Source organism: Zonotrichia leucophrys, chromosome 8, assembly GCF_028769735.1.
Source record: "Zonotrichia leucophrys gambelii isolate GWCS_2022_RI chromosome 8, RI_Zleu_2.0, whole genome shotgun sequence".
Classification (NCBI taxonomy): Eukaryota; Metazoa; Chordata; class Aves; order Passeriformes; family Passerellidae; genus Zonotrichia; species Zonotrichia leucophrys.
The window spans coordinates 27,496,728-27,518,188 of NC_088178.1; the positions used below are offsets into that span (position 1 = coordinate 27,496,728).

The following is a 21,461-nucleotide window of genomic DNA, read 5'->3' on the forward strand; positions in this document are numbered from 1 at the left end:
TCATGTGGCCATGGCTTGAATTAAGGGCAAACTTTGTAACTCCTGTAGCAGTTCTGTGCAACAGTGTTTTCAGAGCAGACACCTATATATAATGTTTATTTATAGTTTTATTTCTGAATTTCTGAGCTGCCCCTGTGTTCTGCAGGACTGCAGAATTCAGGCCTGAGCTGTGTTTCTGGTGCATGCACACGTTTGGCCTCTGACTTTGATGCTGATCTCAGGGAGAACAGACATGCATTATTTTCTTTGCTGTGTTCACATGTGTATGCTTCATTATGTGGTTCAGGACTAGACTCATGCTGTTAAGATTAAATACCAATGTGATTTGCTGTCAATAAGTACTGCCAAATATACTCAGTGCTCTTGAGTAGCTGTAGTTTTGCCTCCTTAGCTTTTACTGTCACCTCTGATGGGATATTACCAAGAGGCCACAAAACATGCTGAATTATTGCCTTAAAAGCCCATATTATTCTAGCTGATACTTTGTTTTGTGAGTAATGGTAACCACTCTGGAGGGAAAGGACAAGCTGATTTATAAATTCAGCATAAGACAGAACTTATATTGATCTTCTTTTATAGCAATAATTGCTTCTCAGGGTATACATTTTGTTTCCTGCAATGAATGCATGAGGCATCTATCAGGATGACAACACACCTTGTGTTTTATCATAACAGTGTGATAGAGAAAGATGATGCAGGGATTTGGGCCAAGAAGATGCTTCTGGTAGAATTCCAATGAGGATATCCATGCAGAATGGGACCGACTAGAGGACATGCAGGGGGTGTTGGACAGGAAAAAAGTCATTCTTTCACCTTAATCTCCTGACTGAGGAGCTGCATGCTTAGCATTTGGCCTGGGTTTGGTGCAAGGTTGGTTGTTTTTCTTACTGTTTAAATGCCAAATCCTGAATTTCAGTGGGAGTTTTGCCATTGGCTTTGCTAGGATTAGGATTTAACACTTCATGAGGAATTTAGAAGCTCTCTTGTCTTTTTTAGAGCTTCCCTTTTCCAGGATTGAATTTTCAAGATGTAATCATCCTCAAAATGTTGCTTTTCTCTTTTTCAGATCGATCATGTGGTGCGAGGCCACGTCGCCTTCCCAGAATTGGAGGCCAAGGCTGAAGCCAGGTCACTGTTTTATTCCTTTATCACATACCTGCCTCACAGACTGATGCACACTGTGTTCCCAGCAGTGTCCTCACTCTCACTCAGGGGAATTCACAGTCTGATAGCAGGCTGGAACTATTTACAAAGATTTTCCTGGTGATTGCTCATAAATGTAAGGTTTAAACTCCCCTCAGATACCTTTGGCATATCTAAGTAATCTTGTTAACTTTTTGCTTTTCTATCCAGCCCAAGGTATTTCTTGATTCTATAGCACCAGCCCTGTTCAGCAGACCTCCATGCCTTGGGCTAGCAATATGTCTTAATTTGTAGGTGAAATAATTAAGCTCCGAGGATGGGATGTAGCTTAATTAGGAATATATTATTCAGTATTTTTGAAACAGTCATCTAAAGGAAGATGTAGCCACTGTATGAGAAACCCCAGCTTGCCCCACAAATAGAACAGAGAAACACAGGATGAATTTTCAGACAAAGCTTTAAATGGAGGGGTGACTTGGAGGTAGCTCCAGGATTCCTTGAACAAGAGGCTGTGTGTGATGTGGAATTTGAGCTTGTTCTGCTTTAGAAGTAGATGAAGACAGTTCAGACACTTCTGTCAGGCCTGGACTTCCTCAAGCTTTTTTGGCTTGGGTTCATTCTGAGATGGTTCACATCACTCCCAGAGAGGTCTTAGCTGAACAGTTGGGCACGTTGGATGAAAATGTGATTCTCTTAAATGTCTTTTTCCTCCTTAGATTAAAGAAAAAACCCAGCAAACTTGGCATTTTCCCTTCAGTTTCTCCCTCTGGTCTTTGAGGCAGGGCCAGTCCTGATGGATGGATTAAGCACGTGCTGATACAGAGATATTTTCAGTCCTCCCTGGGGAGATAAAGCTCTACCTGGTTTCTCTGGATGACCCTTCCTTGCCTTGCAGGGCCCACTGCCTTACTTGTTTGTTAAGAACTTGACCAGGATTCCCAGAAATACATTGGACTTCATTCAATATGAAACAGATTCATGCTTCCTAGAATTCTCTTTGTTGTTCTTTGGAAAAGGAAATCAGGAAATAAATGCATCTGTGTATGTTTGGAATAAAGATTGAACTGGGTCTTTTTCAAAATTCTGGCTTCCAGGCCATTTTTCCAGTGCCCCCATTTGAAGTATGAGCATAAGACAAACAGTTTAGTCTGTAATGCCAGGATAAACCATTTTTTTTGTGCTGGAAAAATGCCTATGGAGTATCCTACTTGTGTCTGCTGGGTCTGATACTGAACTGACTGACCACAAACAATGCCACAGTGCAAAAACTGAGATTGTGATGTGAACAGGACACTAAACACAGAATATTGGCAGTAGAACTCCATATTATCCAAGGGTATGGTGCCATAACTTTGGATTTGAGTCTCCTGCCTGCAGTTAGTAACATGGTGGAGAATAGCACTGATAGTAAGAGTTGTAATAGTTTATAAAAAGAGTGATAATATTTTACTAAGTTTATTTGCTCAGTGGTATTTTTCTAATGCTTTCCAGGTATCACTCTCCTAATGAAACATTGGTATTGCTCTAAATTTACTAAACAAGTCTCATATTAATTCTCTCATCTTCTGTCTCCCTGTCCTTCTCAACTATTTGTTAAATTTAAAGAATTTTGTTTGAATGAAACAAAAATCAAAAACTTTGAAATTTGAATTTGTTTTTTTCTTGCTATTTTTTCCTTTCTATTTTTCCAGAATTCCCCAGAATTATGCCTTATCCTGGATACAAATAGCAGCTGCTGTTGGCCAAAACTCTGGATTATGTGTTCACCTACGTTAAGTCATATACACAGAATAAAAATAATCCCAGAATTACAGAAGGGTGTGAGTTGGGAGGGACCTTAGGCCCACCCAGTTCCATCCCCTGCCATGGCAGGGACATCTCCCACTGTCCCAGGCTGCTCCAGGCCTGTCCAACCTGGCCTTGGGCACTGCCAGGGATGGGGCAGCCACAGCTGCTCTGGGCACCCCGTGCCAGGGCCTGCCCACCCCCACAGGGAGCAATTCCTTCCCAATATCCCATCCATCCCTGCCCTCTGGCACTGTGAAACCATTCCCTGTGTCCTGTCACTCCGGGCCCTTGTAATTGTCTCTCTTCATCTTTCTTGTAGGCTCCCTTCAAACATGGTACCTTGTTTTGGAGGGTTATTGGTGATGATAAATTATTTCACTGGAATTCTAAGCAGAACAGATCAGAGAATTTTGGTTTATTATGTTTAAGGATATTCTTTGTGTGGCTGTAGGAATTTGGATCTGTTCAGCCATTGCAGATAGCCATGGAGGGGAAACTAAATGAGAATTTCATACTTTGGTGTGCCATTCCATGTTGCCTTTCCTTCCCATGCTGGGTGCAATGAAGAGTTAAGCACATGCATGTCTGCACCATTAAGTAAAGAACATCAGAGGTCACAAATCCATGCCTCTTGGCTGCTCTCACCTCCTTCTGCCTCCCCAAACCTGTCCTCCCTTTCTCCTGAGGCTGCTGAGAGGCAGGTTTGGAATGGCAGGTCCCTGCTGAGCAGCTGATCTGGGGAGTTTCCCTGTGCAAACTCTCCTTTGCCCCACCAGAGCAAATTTCCAGCTGTTTTAGCACCACTGCAGAGATTTGTGGTGGCTTGGGAGGGTGTGAGAGGCTCAGACAAGCCCTGACCACTGCTGCTGAAGGCCAGGCTTGTGCAACCCTCCCAGTCCTATTCCTGGGCTCTTTTTTACCCTTCTTTTACTGGAACTAGAGAGGGTTGAATTACACAAGGATTTTCTGAACAATTTAAATGTAGCATTTGGTCTATCTGATGGGCACAATCTGTGAGCACCAAAACTTGGGGTTTTTGGGCAGTTCAGTGAGTTGCAGAAATTGCTGTGATGTTATCACTTTTGCTTCTCATGCTACATTTTGTGTAGGTCTGACATTTAGTCATCACTGCTCTGTTAAATCCTGTACAGGTAGATTAGAGTAGGAAATTAAAAGAAAATAGTATGATCCTTTTGGCTTTAAAGTTTAAATAATTCTGGTTTCTAGAATGGCCATTTCTAATCTGATAGAGAAGGAAAGTGTCTAACTGGCAGCAAAGTTTGTGTCCTTTGGCACTTGGTGAAGTGCTGGTTTAGAATTCCTTTTCCTATAGATCTCAGTGCCATTTCCTCATCTAAAGAGATATCTCCTGAAGAGAAAGCATTGAAGTTACACAACATCCACCAGCAATTCTGGCATCTTTCTAGCAGAATATAAGAATCATACTTGGCAGTTCTCTGTGTCTCTAGATGGTTTAGAACCTTTTTTTTTTATTTAGAAATTGAAAAATTTAGGATTTTTTTTTTCCCTGAAAGATACCTGCTGGCATCTTTCAGATTAAATACCAGCTCCTGGTTGCTTTCTGAAGTTGTGTCCCACGTATGAACACAGCTCTGGGCAGCCTTGCATTGATTTCTTATTCTCCACTTTCAGCACAGTTCCTTTTACATGGCAGCAGCTCATGCTCAGCTTTGCAGGTCAGAGGCAGCTGCCACTGATACTTTCACAGAGAACTGAGTCGAAAAACCTCCAGGAGGTGATGGTGTTACACTGTGTTAAACACAAAGGTGGTAAAACAGGCTCTGGCAGGTGTTTGAGGGATTTTGCTGGTCACTCAGTCCAAATGTAGTGCCTTGAACCCTTATCTATATTTAGGAAAAAAATAAAATGTGAAAAGGTGTGGGAAAAAGTGTAATTCCAAGGTTATGTGGATTTTAAGCATATTTGGCTCAACTTCAGCCTCCTTTTGTTCAAGTCCTTGTGTTCTGACAGAGCTGCACAAATGGCTAATCCTTGTGAGAGCAATCAGCCAGGATGGAGGGGATAGGAGAGAGGCTGGGATCTCTGGTGGTTGAGTGAAGCTTTCCTTTTTTCTCCTTCCCAACAGTCAAGCCATGATTGAGACTGGAATTAAAACTACTTTATCCTTAGCATGTACTGCTTTAGGGATGGAGAAAACAGGGCCACTTTTACAAGCACAGGAAAGAAATGATGGTGACCTCCAAATTATCATAATTCGGGTCCAGGAAGACACATAAAGCACATTTAAAGGACGTGAATAATGATGTAAATTAGTTATTTTAATGTCTTCCAAGTGTACTTCATTTTGAATGATATCCTCTGATAATGTACACATGGTAAGGTATAATTGAAAAAACATGCAGCTGAATGGTTGGATGCAAAGTATAAATATACAGCTGCTAGTGGGTCAGAAGTCAAACTAGTAAAGCATATGCCAAATTCCCTTAGGGATCTCATTAGTGCATGATTGAATATACATGTAGAGGCTAAATGAATATCACTGTTTGGGTCTGCAGTGGATGAGACAATGACTAATCAATTGTAATTAGGGTTAGATGCTATTATTGACCCACATGTCTAGAATTAAATGTCCCGCTTGGAGGTTTCCAAGGAGTTGGAAAATATCTATGGGTTTGTTTGTGATAGGATGAGTGTTTGAAAAAAATATTCTGAGTGTAATTGCAACATTTTTTAAATGGAATGTCACTAGAGTCATTGCAAGCCAAGGCACTGAAGAATTCACCATTAGTCTTAAGTCCAGGAAAAAAGTCTGTTGGATATTGTGGAGTTGGGTGTAGCATCTGAACTTAGATACAATCATATTTAGGCCCATGTTGGGCTCCTCCCTAAAATAGCAGCCACTCACTTTCTCTCCTCCACCCTTAGTGCTGCATTTTAATCATAACACACACTGAAATAATTATGGTTTAAAAAAGGAAAGCCATACTTCCAGCGCTATTGATTAATCAGAGAAATTTTTAAACATTTGCAAAGGAATTTGGTTTTCATTTCTGTCTGGAATCCTCCTTACTCCTCCCTCAGCTGTGGGAGAGGAGCAGCAGCAGCCCCCAAATCACAAACAGCTCTGGGGACCCTTAGGAGTCAGTGGACAAGCTCAAGGTCACATTATCTCCCCTCATGCCAGGAAATTAAGGAATTCTGATGGCCTGTTGAGCCCACGTGCACAGAGATATCCTTGCAGTGCCATGGCCTTGGTAGGCAGTGGGGTTTTGCTGCTCTTTAGTGGGGTTTCTGCATTTGGTGGTGGTACAAATGTTTTATGTTTGAGGAATAACCTCCCCCCTCTTTTTCCAACTTGTTTTTCTTGCAGTGCTCACAGTATATATACATACTTGAACAGTCACCTGGATCTGATTAAGAAATCTTTGCCTGTGGGTTTCCTCACTGTTGATTTACATGTTTGGCCAGATTTCCATGGTAACAGATCTCCCTTAACAGATCTGACACTAAAGGGCATGGTAAGAAACAGCCTGTCTTTGCAAAAAGGTCAATACAGGGTAAAAAGAAAAAAAAAAGCAGTTTGGAAGAAGCTTTTCTTCAATTTTGAGAGTACTCCTCCTTAGCTATTTACACTATCCCAAAGGATTTGGGTTTCTTGCTGCATTGCTGATGTTTCAGTAGAAAACCAGAGATTATTGTACTTGAGGTATCACTACAGCCACATTAATTTTCTAAAAATTTGAGGAATGTTCTGTGTGTGCAGGTACCTTTCCTAGGAATCACATTGCACAGCTCTTGCTGCTGTTATCTCACAGGTGAGATAACAAATCTTACAATTCATTGCAATGAATTTCACGAGAACTTTGGGTAAACCTGTCTGGGAAAGGAATGAAATATTCTCACCATAGGTGGTTGATTTAAACAGCCTTTCAACCCAACTTTCAGAGTTTGGCTGTTCCTCTTCCTTGAATTTACAGTGGTAGATCAGCTCAGTCACAAGCCAGGGCTGTGCAGAACTGTAACAGAAGGGTGTCATAAGAGTATAATTTGGTGATATCAAAATACTTGGTGATTAATGCAAAAATCTCCTTCAAAATGGCAAATTGTCCTTGAAGTGACACTCTCAAGCTGCTCTCCAGCACCAAAATCTGCTGTATTTAAGGCTGAGACAGGAAAGGCATACTGCTACATGTTTTAAGCCACAAATAAAGGAAATATTTTTTTAAAAAGGCCTATATATTTTTGGGTCCTAATAACACTTCCATTATTTTATGGAAGAATTACATGCTGCAGCAAAATCAGAATTTCTTTGGTATGGTGGCTGTATGCAAATACTGGTAATAGCAACCCATTTTTTCTGTCACAATTCTGTCTGCATGCAGGTCTTGCCTGATATTAATCCAGAGTAACTACAGTGCAGTATTGATTTATGTCAGAGTAAAGGAGGTTAAGATATAGTATTTAATTATTAATTGTGTTTCAGTGTTAGGGTGCTTGGGAGGGAGGGGGAGAAATGCTTTTAAAAAGTTATTTTTATGTAATAGCATTTTCATATTATTACATTAAATACATTCACGAGCAATATCTGAGTCATAACATAAAACTGTCAGAGTTAATCTATCTCTAATCCCATACAATATGCTGTTTGTTCTTTATTTCTTCACAAGGGCAAGGATAATTTATGTGGCTCTTCCCCAGATCAGGAATAACATGTTTAACATAACATTATGTGTACAGCTCACAGGAGCATGGCTTGGAATTAGCACTTAAAACTTGTTACAACAAGAAGCCATAGAAAATAATAGAGTTTTACTTTGGCTGGATTTTTACTTCTTCCTTTTGATCTTTGCACAGGTTGTTGGACTAACATTGTCTCGGGGTCTGGATGAACTTGCCCTTATCTACCTGGCCACGATCCAAGCCATTGCTGTAAGACATTTTTAGTGCATAAAAGAAGAAATGAATTGTTCTGTGCAGACTGATCATTCCCTTCTGCTAACCAGATTTCTAATAATACATGAATTCACTTAATGGGCTTCTTAAAGGAGCAAGATACTGTTCACCCACAGTGGTGACCACTCCCAACTGGAGGATAATCAGCAGACTGTGGGGGAAGGTGTTCCCCTAAAAAATCCTGTCCTTATGGCAATTCTGTACATGGAGCTTTTGCCTCTGGTGCAGATGTGAGGAAGGAGGCTGACAGCACAAGGAGCAGTGTTCACATCCCAGCTGTCCTGAGGGAGGCTGAGAGAGGGGGAGAAAAGCTCTGGCAATTGTACAAAGGGCTCTGTGCTGCCCTGAAAAGCCTCAGCTTCAGATTGTTCCCAAATCCATGGATCTGCCCTCCCTGAAAAGCCTCAGCTTCAGCTTGTTCCCAAATCCCTGATGTGCCCTCCCTGAAAAGCCTCAGCTTCAGATTGTTCCCAAATCCCTGGATGTGCCCTCCCTGAAAAGCCTCAGCTTCAGATGGTTCCCAAATCCCTGGATGTGCCCTCCCTGCCCGCTGGGTGAGGCAGAGCTCTGTGCCAGGGCTGTGCCTCAGACCCAGCAGGGCACATCCTCCCCCTGTGTCCCTGCCCCAAGGGGAGCAGTCCCAGCCTGTGGCCCCGGCTGGGCAGGGCAGGGCAGGGAGGCTGGGAAATGTCCCTGCTGTTTGCCAGCACCAGCGATGGGGAATTTCTCGGAACTCTTTTTGTTCTGCCCTGATTTTCTGTTGAACCCAGGATTTCCAGTTCACGAGAAGTTCTGTTTTGAGGTGAAACCCTGGCTCACAGAAGTGGTTTGGAAAGCCTGGCCCAGGGTGTTTCCAGTGGGACATGCTGTCCTCAGCCCTCTGGTGACTGAAATCCACATTCCTTTAACATCCTTTCTGTACATTTTTTATTTTTTTAAAGTTTGTTGAACTTGAGGTGTTTTTGCAAAACATGAACAGTCTGATGAATTGGGGAGTTTTCCTGACAAAACTCTGTTCAGTTGGAAAACTTCCAAACTCCTCTCCTGGTTAAACAACAACTTTTCTAGGCTGGGTCAGCCATCTGGGATGGAGAGGGTGGGCGGCTGCTGTAAATTTATTGGGAATTGTTCATCTCATGTGTTAACCCTCCCTCTTCAGCAAATAAGGAGAACTTAACCGCAGCCTGGGATTCATTGTTGGGAGTTTGGAGCCTTTTGCAGATGAATGTAGCTGGGTTATACCTGATGCTTCAGTATAATCCCACCATTGAAAGAAGAAAGTGGAGGAGAGGTTCAACAATGCCAGGGACTGATCCTGCCCCTGAAAGGAACTTCCCAGTCTGGAACAGGTGCCCTGTGATTATCTCGTGCTAACGAAGTGGAAACCTTCTCTGCTGGAAATCCTGGGAAAGTCACCTATTATCTCATTATATGATACAGCTCAAACTTGATTGTAAAACACAAATACTGTCTTGAGCAGTAAACTCAGCAGCTGCATATCTTTTGGAGAGCTGATTGAGCTGATTTAATATAAAAAGGACATATTGTAGTTTTCTTTTCACTATAAGTTAAGGGAAATTATTTTTCCCCCAAAGCATTATTGAAACAGTAACTAAAAAGTAGACAGAGAACATTGGTTTTGACTCTATATATTTACTAATTGCTAATGGGATTCCTAGGAAATCAAATTTTCACTCCCAATTTTAGCTTCACTTTTATTGAAGGAAACAGTTGTAGTAATCTTGTACCATTAGCTGTCTTCAATGAGTGCAAGATAAACTTTAAATCTATGTAAAAATCTTGTACAAAGTGTAGGCCTGCCCACAGAATGTTAATCTCTAGTTTTCTTTTCAGCAGGAGATGCTTTTTCCTTTTTATATAAAATTTGCATTTGAAGCCCCTCAATTTGCATTTTCTCCAACCCAGGATTAAATTAGTTCCCCCCCCCACCCACAGTGAAATAAGTCTGGCTTTAATTTAAATTGCTGTGTGAATACAATTTTCCAGGCAGGTAAACACAAAATAATTTTCACAGCATGTTCTTTCTCAGGGTCTTTGACGTGTGTATGTTGTGAGAGAAGTTGTTAATAAATTTGAATTTCAGAAGCAGTGAAAGAGAATCTCCTTTTAACTATTCACTGCAAAATGCAATGCAACAGTTGGCTAGATGAGAACATGATCAGAGATGCAATTGTGGCTGTCCCGCCCGTTCTGAGCAGGCAGGCTCCTTTTGGAGCAGTTGATATTTCCATAATTAAAATCGTGGCAGTGCAGTTTGGAGATCAGCCCTCTGTGTCAATAGGGAAGCAATGGATTTAGTCAGCTGGGGCTGGGGCTGCTCAGGTTCCTCTGAACTGCATGTCTAAAAATCAAAATACATTTGAAGGCTTGTCCAGAATAGTGCTGGGCATTCACTGTGGACATCTCTGGCCTGGTGGAGCCATGCAAGTTCCATTTTCAGTAGGCTTTATTTGAAGAGGGGTTTGTTACAGCTGCAGCCCTCTTAATGAACTGCAGCATGGTCTAAAGAAAACTTAAGTAACAGTTTGTGAAAACTCTGACCAGATTGTGAGGAATCTGCCTATTAAGAGTCACCCTGGGCAACATTTTGCCTTGAATTTGACATTTTGTCAAATACGAGCTTCCAATTTAACTTCCAAGACATTATAAAGAGCGGGGAATTGTTTTTGGTCAAATAGTTTGTCAAAGAAATGGAAAATATTCTTGCAAGAGGAAAATAGGGAGAAGGTTGACTTCAGTGAGGAGGGAAGCAAAGCGAACAAAAAGAAAAAATTTTTTTTTTTTTGAAAATGGCAAGCATTTGCTTCTGCCGTTCTGATTTGAGTTTCTCAGAATGGAGACTGTAAATGAAAAGTTTAAAATATGCCTGCATTTGAGATGTTTCAATTAATCCAGCCATGAAGTGGAACACTATTTTGCACAGGGCAAAGGCCAAGAGAAATAGTTAAGCCAATGCAAAATTCTTCAGGTTTTCCTTTTTGCTGAAAAGACAGAAAACTGTTTTTTATTTGCTGTTCTCTTTTTGTTCTGCTTTGCTATTTGGCTTCAGAATTGAAACCTCTTTTCTGAGCTGGATTTTCAGATGCTGTTGTACAAAGTAAAGAGAAGATTCTGGTGGGGATGCCTTTGCCGTGCAGGTGTGCTTCTGTTCCTGGCTGCTCTCCTGTGCTCACCTGGTTCTGTTTTTTGCTCCCTTTTTGAAGTTAGGAACGAGACACATTTTGGAGGCGATGCAGGCTGCAGGACATGAGATCACCACGCTGTTCCTGTGTGGTGGGCTGAGCAAGAACCCTCTCTTTGTGCAGATGCATGCTGACATTACTGGTGAGCCTGGGGAAGGGCATGGAAAGGAGTGGGATATACTTTTTTTTTTGGTGTATAAGTACTTTGGAAAAATGAAGACTTTATATAGAGCTGTATTTTGCTGCATGGCCAAAAAAGTGTGCAATGAAATGTTCCTTCTGTTGGCTTCACCCTGTTTGACTTGTGACACTTCCTGCTGATGCTGGCATTGCATCCATCCTATAGAACAATTCTTTCCTGAATTGCCTCCATGCCTGTGTCACTGACGTGGTTTAGGGGGAAACATCTGATTCCTTGCTCCTGCAAGGTGTTGCCCTTGGTTTTGTAGAATTCCTGGTGGAATTCTACGAAATTCACCCAGGGCCTTGCACCCACCTTCCACCTGGTGGGTGGAAGGCCCTGGGTGTGTGCTTCACTACAACACTCCATGGTGTTTCACTCTGTGGTGTTTTTGGTCTCCCTTTAGCCTGTGTGTGTTGGACATCTCTGCACACCTGCGAGTCAGTTGAATATACTTCAAAAAATGTGGAAAAAATAACAACATTTAGTGTAAAGGACTTCAGAGAAACATTGAGTGATGTGTGTTTTGGCTTTATTTCAAATTAAGATCAGTTAAACTGTCATAAATGAAGTTTAAGGCCCAAATTTGGGGCTTTCGGTCTGGAGATCTGACATCAAACATCAAACCACACTTTATAATCCTGATGGACAAGCAAAAAACATAATGCCTGTTGACCTTAAAATTCACTAAATATATTGTAGTCAAAGTGATGCTTTGTGAAAAATGTTGTTAGGTCCATGCCTTTCCTTCAAAAACTCCCATATTTTAGGTGAATTTCAGCTACATGTAGAGTTGGGCTGCTGGGTGGTGATGTGTAAAAGAAAAGATCTGTGAAAAGGTATTCTGATTAAAATGTAATCACAAGTTCTTTGACTGTAACTAATGGCCAAGTACAATTCAGGACAAAAAGGCCTTTTTGCAGTCTGGAGTTCTCCCCCATTTGTAAAATCAGTGACTGACAAGGGATGTCAGAGTTCATCTGACTGAAATGCTCTTGGTTATGTTGAACTCATTAGAGCCTATCAGATAAAATAACTAACATTCCAGGATCAATCCCCCATTCTTTCCTGAAAAGAAAAAAATCTGAATATATTATTGTTAGCACAAATGCCCATGACTCAGCCATGCAGACATCCAATAGATAATTCCACAGGCCACTTAAAAAGTATCTTGATCTTTTTGTTTGCCTGGTAAGAATTCCGTATTCATTCTGACCGTGCGGGAAATGGGCAGTAAATTTTAGAGCACGCTGAAAATTGCTCACTGACGCCTGGCAAAGAGCCACAGAGCTCTGAGCTTGAGATTTGCTGTTCCAAGCTGACCCAAGTCCTGAGCTGTGCTTCAGCTGAGCTGCAGGAATGCTCAGGTGACAGGGCAAGCTTTGCATCAACTTATTGAAAGCCTGGTGTGAGGTGAATTTGCTTTTTTATATCGATAATTTTATTTCTCATTTTGCAAAGTGGGCATTTTGCCTTTTTCCCCTATGGAAGTTGTTCGTGGCTGATTTTAGGATTTCACCCACATTTCAGCTCCGTCTAATCTTACAGCTGGCTCTCAGGAGCAGCATTTTTAGTGTATAATATGGTGGAGACTGTTCTGAGCAGGAATCCCTGCTCCCACCCCTGTGTTTGCATCATCACTCACTGAATGACATTATCTCAGTACTGGAAATGCAGACACGTGCCAAATACTGCAGGAATATTAAATTTTTCAGCTTAGTGAGTAGAAGCATCTGAAGTGCAGCTAGAAAAGTATTTAGATTTGTGCTCTTGGTTTAGATTTTTCAGGGGAATTAAGAAAGCAGGCTATTTTTTATTTGTTTTTTTAGCCTTTTCCTGCTTTTCTTTACACTAGTGAAACAGGTCTCAGAAAATTCTGCATATACCAAGGGAAAGAATGTTCTCATCAGTACCCATGGGTGATGAAACACTAATATTTAATTCTACTTTAGAATATATATTGTTTGCTTGTTTTTCCAGTGTTTTAATTTTGTTTTCCAGTATCTTGCACAAATTGGAAGACAAAATTTCTCTTATTATTTCATACATAGCTTGAGAAAGTTTACTACTCATATTTTCATGTCTTCCAGCAAAACCAGACTGGCTTGTTGGCTGTATGTTCAAAACCAAACACAAACAGTCTTTTTTTGTTTGTTGCAAAAGAGACAAAAAGGAGACCGCCTTGTTTTCCCCTCCAGGTCAACTTTTAATAGGCACGTGGGTTTGGAGGGTGTGGGTAACAGGTTTATACCAAGCCCTTTGAATGAGATAAATAGCCAGTGTCAAAGATCTGGGGGGTTGTTTTTTGTGTGCTTTAGGTTCTGAATTAATATTTTGCTAAAATGATTTTATTTAAATGCTGCACTTCCTTGGAGCCTGGAACCACAGAGCAGAGAGATTTACATTAATCTACAGCAGGATGTAGCTCTGAATGGGGTTTTGAATAATGGGTTTTGATTCCTTTTTTTGTTTTAATTATTTGTGGAGCTGCTGGTGCTGCTGTGTTCTCTAACAGAGGCCTGGCTCTTCCCTCTGCAGGCAAACCTGTTGTGCTGTCCAAAGAAGTGGAGTCTGTTTTGGTGGGTGCTGCTATTCTTGGAGCTTGTGCTTCTGGGGATTTTGCATCTATCCAGGTATGCAGCACCTGATTTTATGTCATTTTCTATTCAGTTTTAATGTGTTTTACACCTTGATTCTGGCACCACACACAGACCTAAATCCAAGTGGAAAAGTCTGTCCCTTCTTGGCAGACAAGATCCAGCATCGCTTTCTCTCCACCCTCTGTCCAACTCAGATATTATTTAGGTGTGTTGAGGATTCATTTGCCTTTGGACATGTGTGGGGACATGCATAGAAGCTGCTGTGTATGAAGTTAGCCCATGTAATTTTACAGACAAAACAGGGAATTTGGCAAGGCTCTGATCCTGCAGGAAGGTCACACTTTCATCTCAGTTACATTTGTCCTACTTTCCTTCCTTCATATTGAGGAATGTTAAACATAAGAAGCAACACAGCATTATTTATGCAGTAAAAAATAACACATCTTAGCTCTTGTCCTGCCCCCAGTGAATGCAGAGTTAATAATGAGGATGGAACTGCATGTCCATTCATGTTATTTCAGTCCATTAACAGCTGAAAAAGTAGCAGAGAGGCTTTTATTTTCAGTGGATCAGTCAAAGCATGGCTTAGCTGCCTTTATACAAACAACAGTGGCAACACAATCCCAAAGAAGGATCTGACTGTCCCAAATCATGCCTGTTTTCCCATCCCAAAGAAGGGTCTGACTGTCCCAAATCATGCCTGTTTTCCCACCTGGGAATCCCATAAGCCATGTCTTCTCTTCATGCTGCACAAGGACACTGAAGAGCAAAATGCAGTTGGACAAAATGATTTATCAGGATGGTCCCTAAGACATTTGTTGCATTTTGCTTTACAACATCAGGGACAGATATTGGTAGATGAAATTTTGCACAAAAGCTTATCTGGAGATATTTTGTGAATAGGGAGGTCAGCTCCTTGACCTGGTTAAATTGGTGCAGTTCCACTGGAATCAATAAACAGCTCAGCATAAGCTGAGGAGCTGGGCTGTGCTTGGCACTTCTCCAAATGGGAATATTCTACAGGGCTGGGTAGGTTAGCACAAAGAGCAGTTTCCTTTCATAAGAATGTTTCCATTAAAATGAATCCCATTGCAGCAAATACACAGTGCAGCATATATATCTGTGTGTAATAATTCTAGTGCTTGTAAGGAGGCCTTATTTTGATAAATGTAATTTCAGTAGCAACTTCTGGTGACAAGACTTCAATTCTTACTCTTCTGTTAATCTTCTGCCTTCAAACACATATTTCATTCCAAGTCTAGGATGTTTTTCACTACTGTACAATAACTGAACAACTCAAATCTGATTTTATTAAGTCTGTTTTAATCAGCATTGGAAAAAGCTAATGCTGTGAAGTTTTCTGTGTTGTGTTTTATATAATTTTGTGTATCCACTTACCTTTAGTTTTTTACCCTGCCCTTATATATAAAAATATTTCAGAAAAATATCCAGTAATGTCAGAACAGATATGAATATTTTTAAAATCATTTAGCTACATGGGATCCCAAAGGAGAAATTGAATACATTTATTTTAGGGTCAGGGAAGTGCAAATGTGTATCTACCATTGCAGTTCAATAACCTCTCTGTCATTTATTTCTGTAACACATCTTCCAAAACAACTCCTTCTTAGAGGTGCTGCAAACATTCAGCATCTTTGTAGATTTTGCAAATACAGGTTATTACCTCTCCTCTAATAGATGGTTTGTGCTTAATTACTGTGCTTTGCAAAGCTCTTTGTTTGCTCAGTGTAATAGCAAAGGAGAGAGCTGTGGGTTTTTTACAATAACCTCTCTCCTTATGTCTATGGTTTTTTGAAGGGGATTTTTTACTGTATTTTTCCCAGTCACTGGTCACATTTCTCAGAACAATTTTTGGACATTTCCACTCAATGTCAGAATCAAAACGTTTAAAAGCTCCCTGGTTTTTATGGGTTGGCTCTTCTCCACTTTCTAAAACTCAAGCAGTTTTAGGATAGCTTGGAAGTAGCACCCAAATCTGGATCCCTCCAAATCACTTCTGTTAATCTTAGCCCATCTTTACCATGCTTTCCTGACAAGAGCCCTGGCAGCTGCCCACCAGGGATGCTGAATTTGATGGAATGTGCATCCTGTCGGTGTTTGGGGCATGGGGCAGCCAGGTCAGAGCAGCTGCCTCACTCAGAATCAGGACACAAAGGCAAGGTTCTCAAAATCCCCCAGGACATCCTTTTCAGCAGAGGAAAGACAAGGTGGGCCACCTAGGGAAGAGCCAACTCTGTGGTGAACCTGTGGAGTCGTCAGAGTTAGGCTTTATTTACCTGCACAGGTCCGAAATGTGTTGGCATTGGGTGGGATTTCCTGTGGCTGTGCTGGTTGCTGAACTCTCATCCTCCTGCACAGCCCTGGTGCTTGGTCCTGTGCTGCCCCATCTCTGGGGTTTGCAGTGGGGAAGCAGCTGCTTCAGGGGATGGGTTTTCCAAGGACAGGCAGGCAGTCACCACACATGGCTGTTGATGCACCCACCCCACATGGGACAGCAGGAGCCTCTCCCTGACCTGTTTTCAGCAGTGGGTCATGGTGGAACATTAAAGAGCTTTTCCTTTATCCTTTGGTATCCCTAAATAAGTTTATTCTCACAAAGTAACATGCAGCAACATGCCTCCTGTCTCTCTCTGTATTCTCCTTTCCCATACTGCAGCTCTTTGAACAATTCAGCATTTTGTTCTAATTCTTCATTTTCATGTGTTTTTCTTCATATTTCAAGTGATTTGTGCAAAGATTTTTGTGCTTTCTACTGACCACATCTGTATTGGCACCAAAATTCTCAATGTACTGAGCCTTTACAGAGAAGCCTTGGAAATGAAGGTTAATGCAAAAGCTGTGACCAAACAGGTTAATTTGCAAGCTCCTAGTGTAGACTGAAAAGTTCAAGCCCCTTGAAGCTGCAATTTCATCTTTAGGTAATTCTATCAAGGGAAGATTTATAACCTCCATCTCTCAGGCCTGGTCACCATATGTTGTTGCTTCAAAGAATGTTGACTTCCCTATTTTCCTCTTCATTTACTCTCCCTGCATTTTTCTCCTCTGTGGTAAAACAATTGGTCTATCCAAAAATAAAAAAAAAACACACAGTGTGGTGAGTTCTTCCCCATTTCATCTTTTTGTTATTTAGTCTCTAGAAACTCCAGAAAGGAGAGAAAATCCTCTGAATTTCTTCTTGGTTTATCTTCTCATTTGCCCCTACAGATGCTGCACACTTTTTCTCTGAGTGGTTTTGTGGGAGCTCTAACCCAGCCTGGCTGGGCCCCAGCAGACAGTGCTGTGTAAAACAGCATGGCATAAAGATTTGTGAAATAGACTGTATTTTTGGGGTTTGGATTTTTGAAATACATGCTCTATTGAATGAAATAACTTTAATATTGCTGGTTTAGGTGGGTCAATTTATTGGTTCTAGCCATTCCTTTCATGCTGAGCAGCAGGATCCTGCTTTTCTATGGGATTGTTTCTATAGTAAAAATATAGTTTCCGGTTTAGCCAGCCAGCAATTCCTTCTCAGTAAAATGTTCAATAAATAAATGTCAAAGTTTCCAGTATATCCTTGTTACTCTGCCTCACTCGTACGTAATTGAAAATGGGAAGAAGGTGCTGTTTGATTTGGCAGTCATCCAGCTAATTTTTTTTTTTTTTTTTGATAGCCCACTCTTTGGGACAGAGCTGTACACCAGGGAACAGGATTATTGCCTTATAAAACCCTGCAGCCCACTGACTATTCCTTAATTGCATATTAAAGCAATTAATAAAATTACCTGTATGGAACCAGATTACCAGATTTACTTTGGATATGCTGCATTCACGTGGGGCATTGTTACTGGCTAGCATGGGAGAGAAGAAACTGTGATTTTCTAGAGTGCATTTTGTTGGTAACTCTGTAATCAGATTCCTGTGGATATTTTTTGTGTGAAACACTGAACTAGTATTTAGAGTCTACGTGACTACAAGATTTTTCAGGCCTCAAATTAACTTTTAATGGAGGTTTAGCCTTTCGTTTGTTGGTTTTGGTTGTTAAGCAAGGTGATGGTATAGCCTGCAAAAAGATAGGGAAAAGCTTTTTTTATCGTTTCATTAAAGCAGGTCATAGGTGCATGAAAATGAGCTGGATTCTATAGGAAGAGGTGTTAGGTAATTATCTCATGTGGATTATTTAGCAACTGAGCAGGTGAAGAATGCCCTGGGTCCAGGAAGCAGCTCCAGGAGCCTTGGGGCTCGTGGTCCCCTGGCTCAGAGTCTGTGGACTCTATGGTGGGAGTTGAAGTTATGGTGGTGCAGGGAAATAATTCACTCACAACCCTGTACCCACAGAGCCTGGAAGAATTTTGTTTGCACTGCTGAGTTCTGCTTCATTTGATGGACATCTCCTCTCAGTTAGCTCAGGATGACGTTGGGTGGTAGAATACAGAGGGAAAAATCAAATAACAAACCCCACAGATAGCACAAGTTTTATAAAGATCAGCCAGGAAGAACATAGGACACACAGAGTGTTTGCCTTGTAACAATTAAAATGTTACAGACAGTCATGAATGTAAAGAAGTTCCTGAGTACAATTAGTCCACAGCCTTGGTAATGGACCAACTGGCAATGGGGAAGAGACATTTTCATACAAACTCCCATAAATAGTACTGAGACATATTCAACTTTTGTGCTGACAGAACTGGAGGGGGTTAGGCCATTTCCATTTCTGGATCAGGCTGTTTCTGGTGTAATTTTGTCCCATTTATTTCAGTGGACGTGCTGCAGTTGATGATCTGATCCTCTATTCCTCTTCCAAAGCATCACCTGTCAGGCCATGGGTTGAAATTCATGCAAGCGTCCTGCGATTTCCATATTTTCAAAAGCAAGCACTGAGTGGAAGATCAGGGAAGGGATAAGTTTTTCCTTAGAAATGGTAATAACTTGGGAAATCAAAAGAGGAAATAAAATTACTTCTCCCTGTTGAGTTCAGGAATGCTGCCTTCCCTCATCTCATTAAAAATTTAAAGCACTCTTGTTTTTGAGCAGGGTGAATTAGTAATTAAGTGCTATAATCAACTTGTGTAAACATAATATTGAAGGAGAACAGCAAATTAATCATTTCTTTGGCTTGCCTTACCTAATTAATGCACCTTTTAGCAGAGGCCTTCCTGCCAGGTTGGTTTTTTTCTCCCGTTCCCTTAATCAGAGGATTTTGGAAAGGCAGAAGAAGGAGATGGTTTTTCTTAGGCACCATGATGTCCGCAAGGAGTGTGTTAAGGGGCTGTGACCTTGCCTTCCTTTTCTTCAAGAACTCCAAATCTGCTCATGTAGAGTTTGAGCCCAAGGTTTAGTGGAGACCATCCTGGGGCACAAAGTAAAAAGCTCCTGCTCTCCTAGGTAGGCATTGGTTGGTTCTCTAAGAGACTTTGAGAACCAAACTATTTTATGTAAAATGGTCAATGCCTTGGAGAATATTTATAAATAATCTAACCAAGCCTGGGCTCAGGGCAGCAACTTGGCAGTAGAATTCCATCGCTTTACCTCTTTCCTTGGTGTTTTGACACTGAAATATGACTTTCCCTAGTTGAGAGTGGTTTTTTTCTCCTTGTGTTATAAAGTTAGATTCAATATGGCATGCATGAAACCACCAAGATACTGGCAATGCCTCTGGCTTTTGTATAAAGTCAGCTGCCTTCTTACCAGAAATCTTGAGAGAAATATAGATGAGAGAGAGAAATGAGAAGGCAGTGATTTAATGGCCACTGTCCAGTTCCTTGTGGCCTGGTGTTTATGGTACAAAGAGTGCCTTTTTAGTTAGCATATTTTGGCCTTACTGTCAGAAGTCTTTGCAGTGAGGGTAAAAAGCAGATGAATCACTACTACTCTTTTGCCCTAAGGATGATCCTTCTGTATTAAAGCTGAGGAATATAAATGCTGGTTTGTCTCTGCCAAGCACAGAATGAGCTTTCAATCAGTTTGAGAGTGTGACTTTTTTCACTTTCCAAGCCACAACAAGTATGTAGAAACCTTTCTACTTTCTTTCAGCTGACTCCAGTGGACAGCATTTCCATGTGGCTGGAGTTCCTCTCTTGGTGGGAGTTAAATCACACACAGAAACATCACCATGTAGAGATCACACAGCTGAGATGTGGCTGTGGCTGCTCGCACGATGCTTTCACAAAAGTGCTTAGAAAAGTACCCTCTGCCTTGTTGCTGTTTACTGACATGTGATACTGGTTGACATCTGTTGCCCTTCTCATTTGAGGTCTGTTTGCTTTACTAACTTTAACATTTCCACATTGCTGTGCTGCTGAAGTGCAGATACACAAATCTCCTTGCAGTCCCCAAGGTCCTTTTATGAGAAGCAGAACTGCCATCATTTGATATCATCCTGCTGGCTGCCTTTTATACTGGAGTGGAGAGAAATAATTCTGCTGCTGTGAAATGTTCTTGGGGGAGTGCAATGTCTAGTGCTATATGTTGTCATACATTTGATGTATTATCAGATCAGTACATGCTGTGCAGTGGTGTTTAGTTCATTGTCACAGCAGATGATTTGTGTTTGGTTTATATCACTTGAAATTATTACAGGTAAAAACTTGTCTAAGTAAATGTCAAAGTTTGTCATAGCAGGTCACATAGCTGCTGCAGTGACAGATGATCTTAGTCCACAATCCTTATGCAGCATTCCCAGTTAATGTAAATCAGTGATGCTCTGGTATTGCAGAGGAGTGACACCAGTTTACTCCAGTAGCCCAGTCCAGTCAAGCGCTGGGGGGCATCATCTGACTTTCAAGTAGGCAAGAAGCTCAGCTGGAGACAGGCAGGACTGGCCATGTGCTGAAGTGCTTTACTGGATCAGAGCCCAAAGAGGAATCTGACACAGTGCACTGGGAGATGACACATCTCGAGATGATAAAGGCGATTAGAGCTCTTGCAGTTGGTTTGTGTTATTGCTCCTTCAGGAACAAGCTGTGGATGCTACAGGTAATGGGACACAAAGGCTGTGTCTTCTGTTAAGTGCTGTCCTTTTTGTGGAAGCTCAGCATGCTGCGTTTGAAATGTCAGGCAGTACACAAATGTTCAGATTTGGAATTTCTCAGTAACTCTTTAATGACAGGGAAAGGCAGCTGCAGTGAGTCCGTGTGATATATCTGCTATAACAGAACTGCCCATTTACAGGAGCTGAGTGTTTGGCACAGCTCTTCTAACACTGGAGGCAGCAACCTCAGCAGTCCAGTACTTAGGGATGTGGCCTTGTTGCTGCTCTGAAAGCAGAAACAAGCATGAAATACCACACTAATGAAATAAACCATGGCCTTTCATTTGGGCACTGGTGGAAGGAGATGGGGCACCACGTGTCAGGATATCAATGTGACTTCCCTGTTTATTAATTCTGGCTGAGACTGGTGATAAAGATTTTATTACCTATTTTTCACATTTACGAGGATGGACTGAAAAGGTAATGAAGACCTCTTGGAGGGAAGCATGACAAAAGAAATCTATTTAATCTGTCTTTATGCTGATAGTGTAACTGGCTTTGCACAGTGGCACAGCTCCACTGACTTCTCCCAAGTTCTGGTTCTTTCACACTCTGAATTACTGTGTTAGAAACAACCACAT

At 41.3% G+C, this 21,461-nt stretch overlaps 1 protein-coding gene across 7 annotated transcripts in view; it reads left to right on the forward strand.

Annotated features, from left to right (window-relative positions):
- FGGY (FGGY carbohydrate kinase domain containing) overlaps nt 1-21,461 on the forward strand; it is a 127,791-nt gene that overhangs the window by 87,345 nt on the left and 18,985 nt on the right. For 6 of the 7 annotated variants that reach the window (XM_064719494.1, XM_064719496.1, XM_064719499.1 and 3 more), the window contains 5 exons: nt 1,067-1,128; nt 6,284-6,431; nt 7,768-7,842; nt 11,091-11,211; nt 13,789-13,883. In XM_064719494.1, the coding sequence (XP_064575564.1) occupies nt 1,067-1,128; nt 6,284-6,431; nt 7,768-7,842; nt 11,091-11,211; nt 13,789-13,883 (501 nt within the window). Of the gene's footprint in view, nt 1-1,066; nt 1,129-6,283; nt 6,432-7,767; nt 7,843-11,090; nt 11,212-13,788; nt 13,884-21,461 lie in introns of those variants that run through there. The other variant, XM_064719500.1, reaches the window with a different exon arrangement.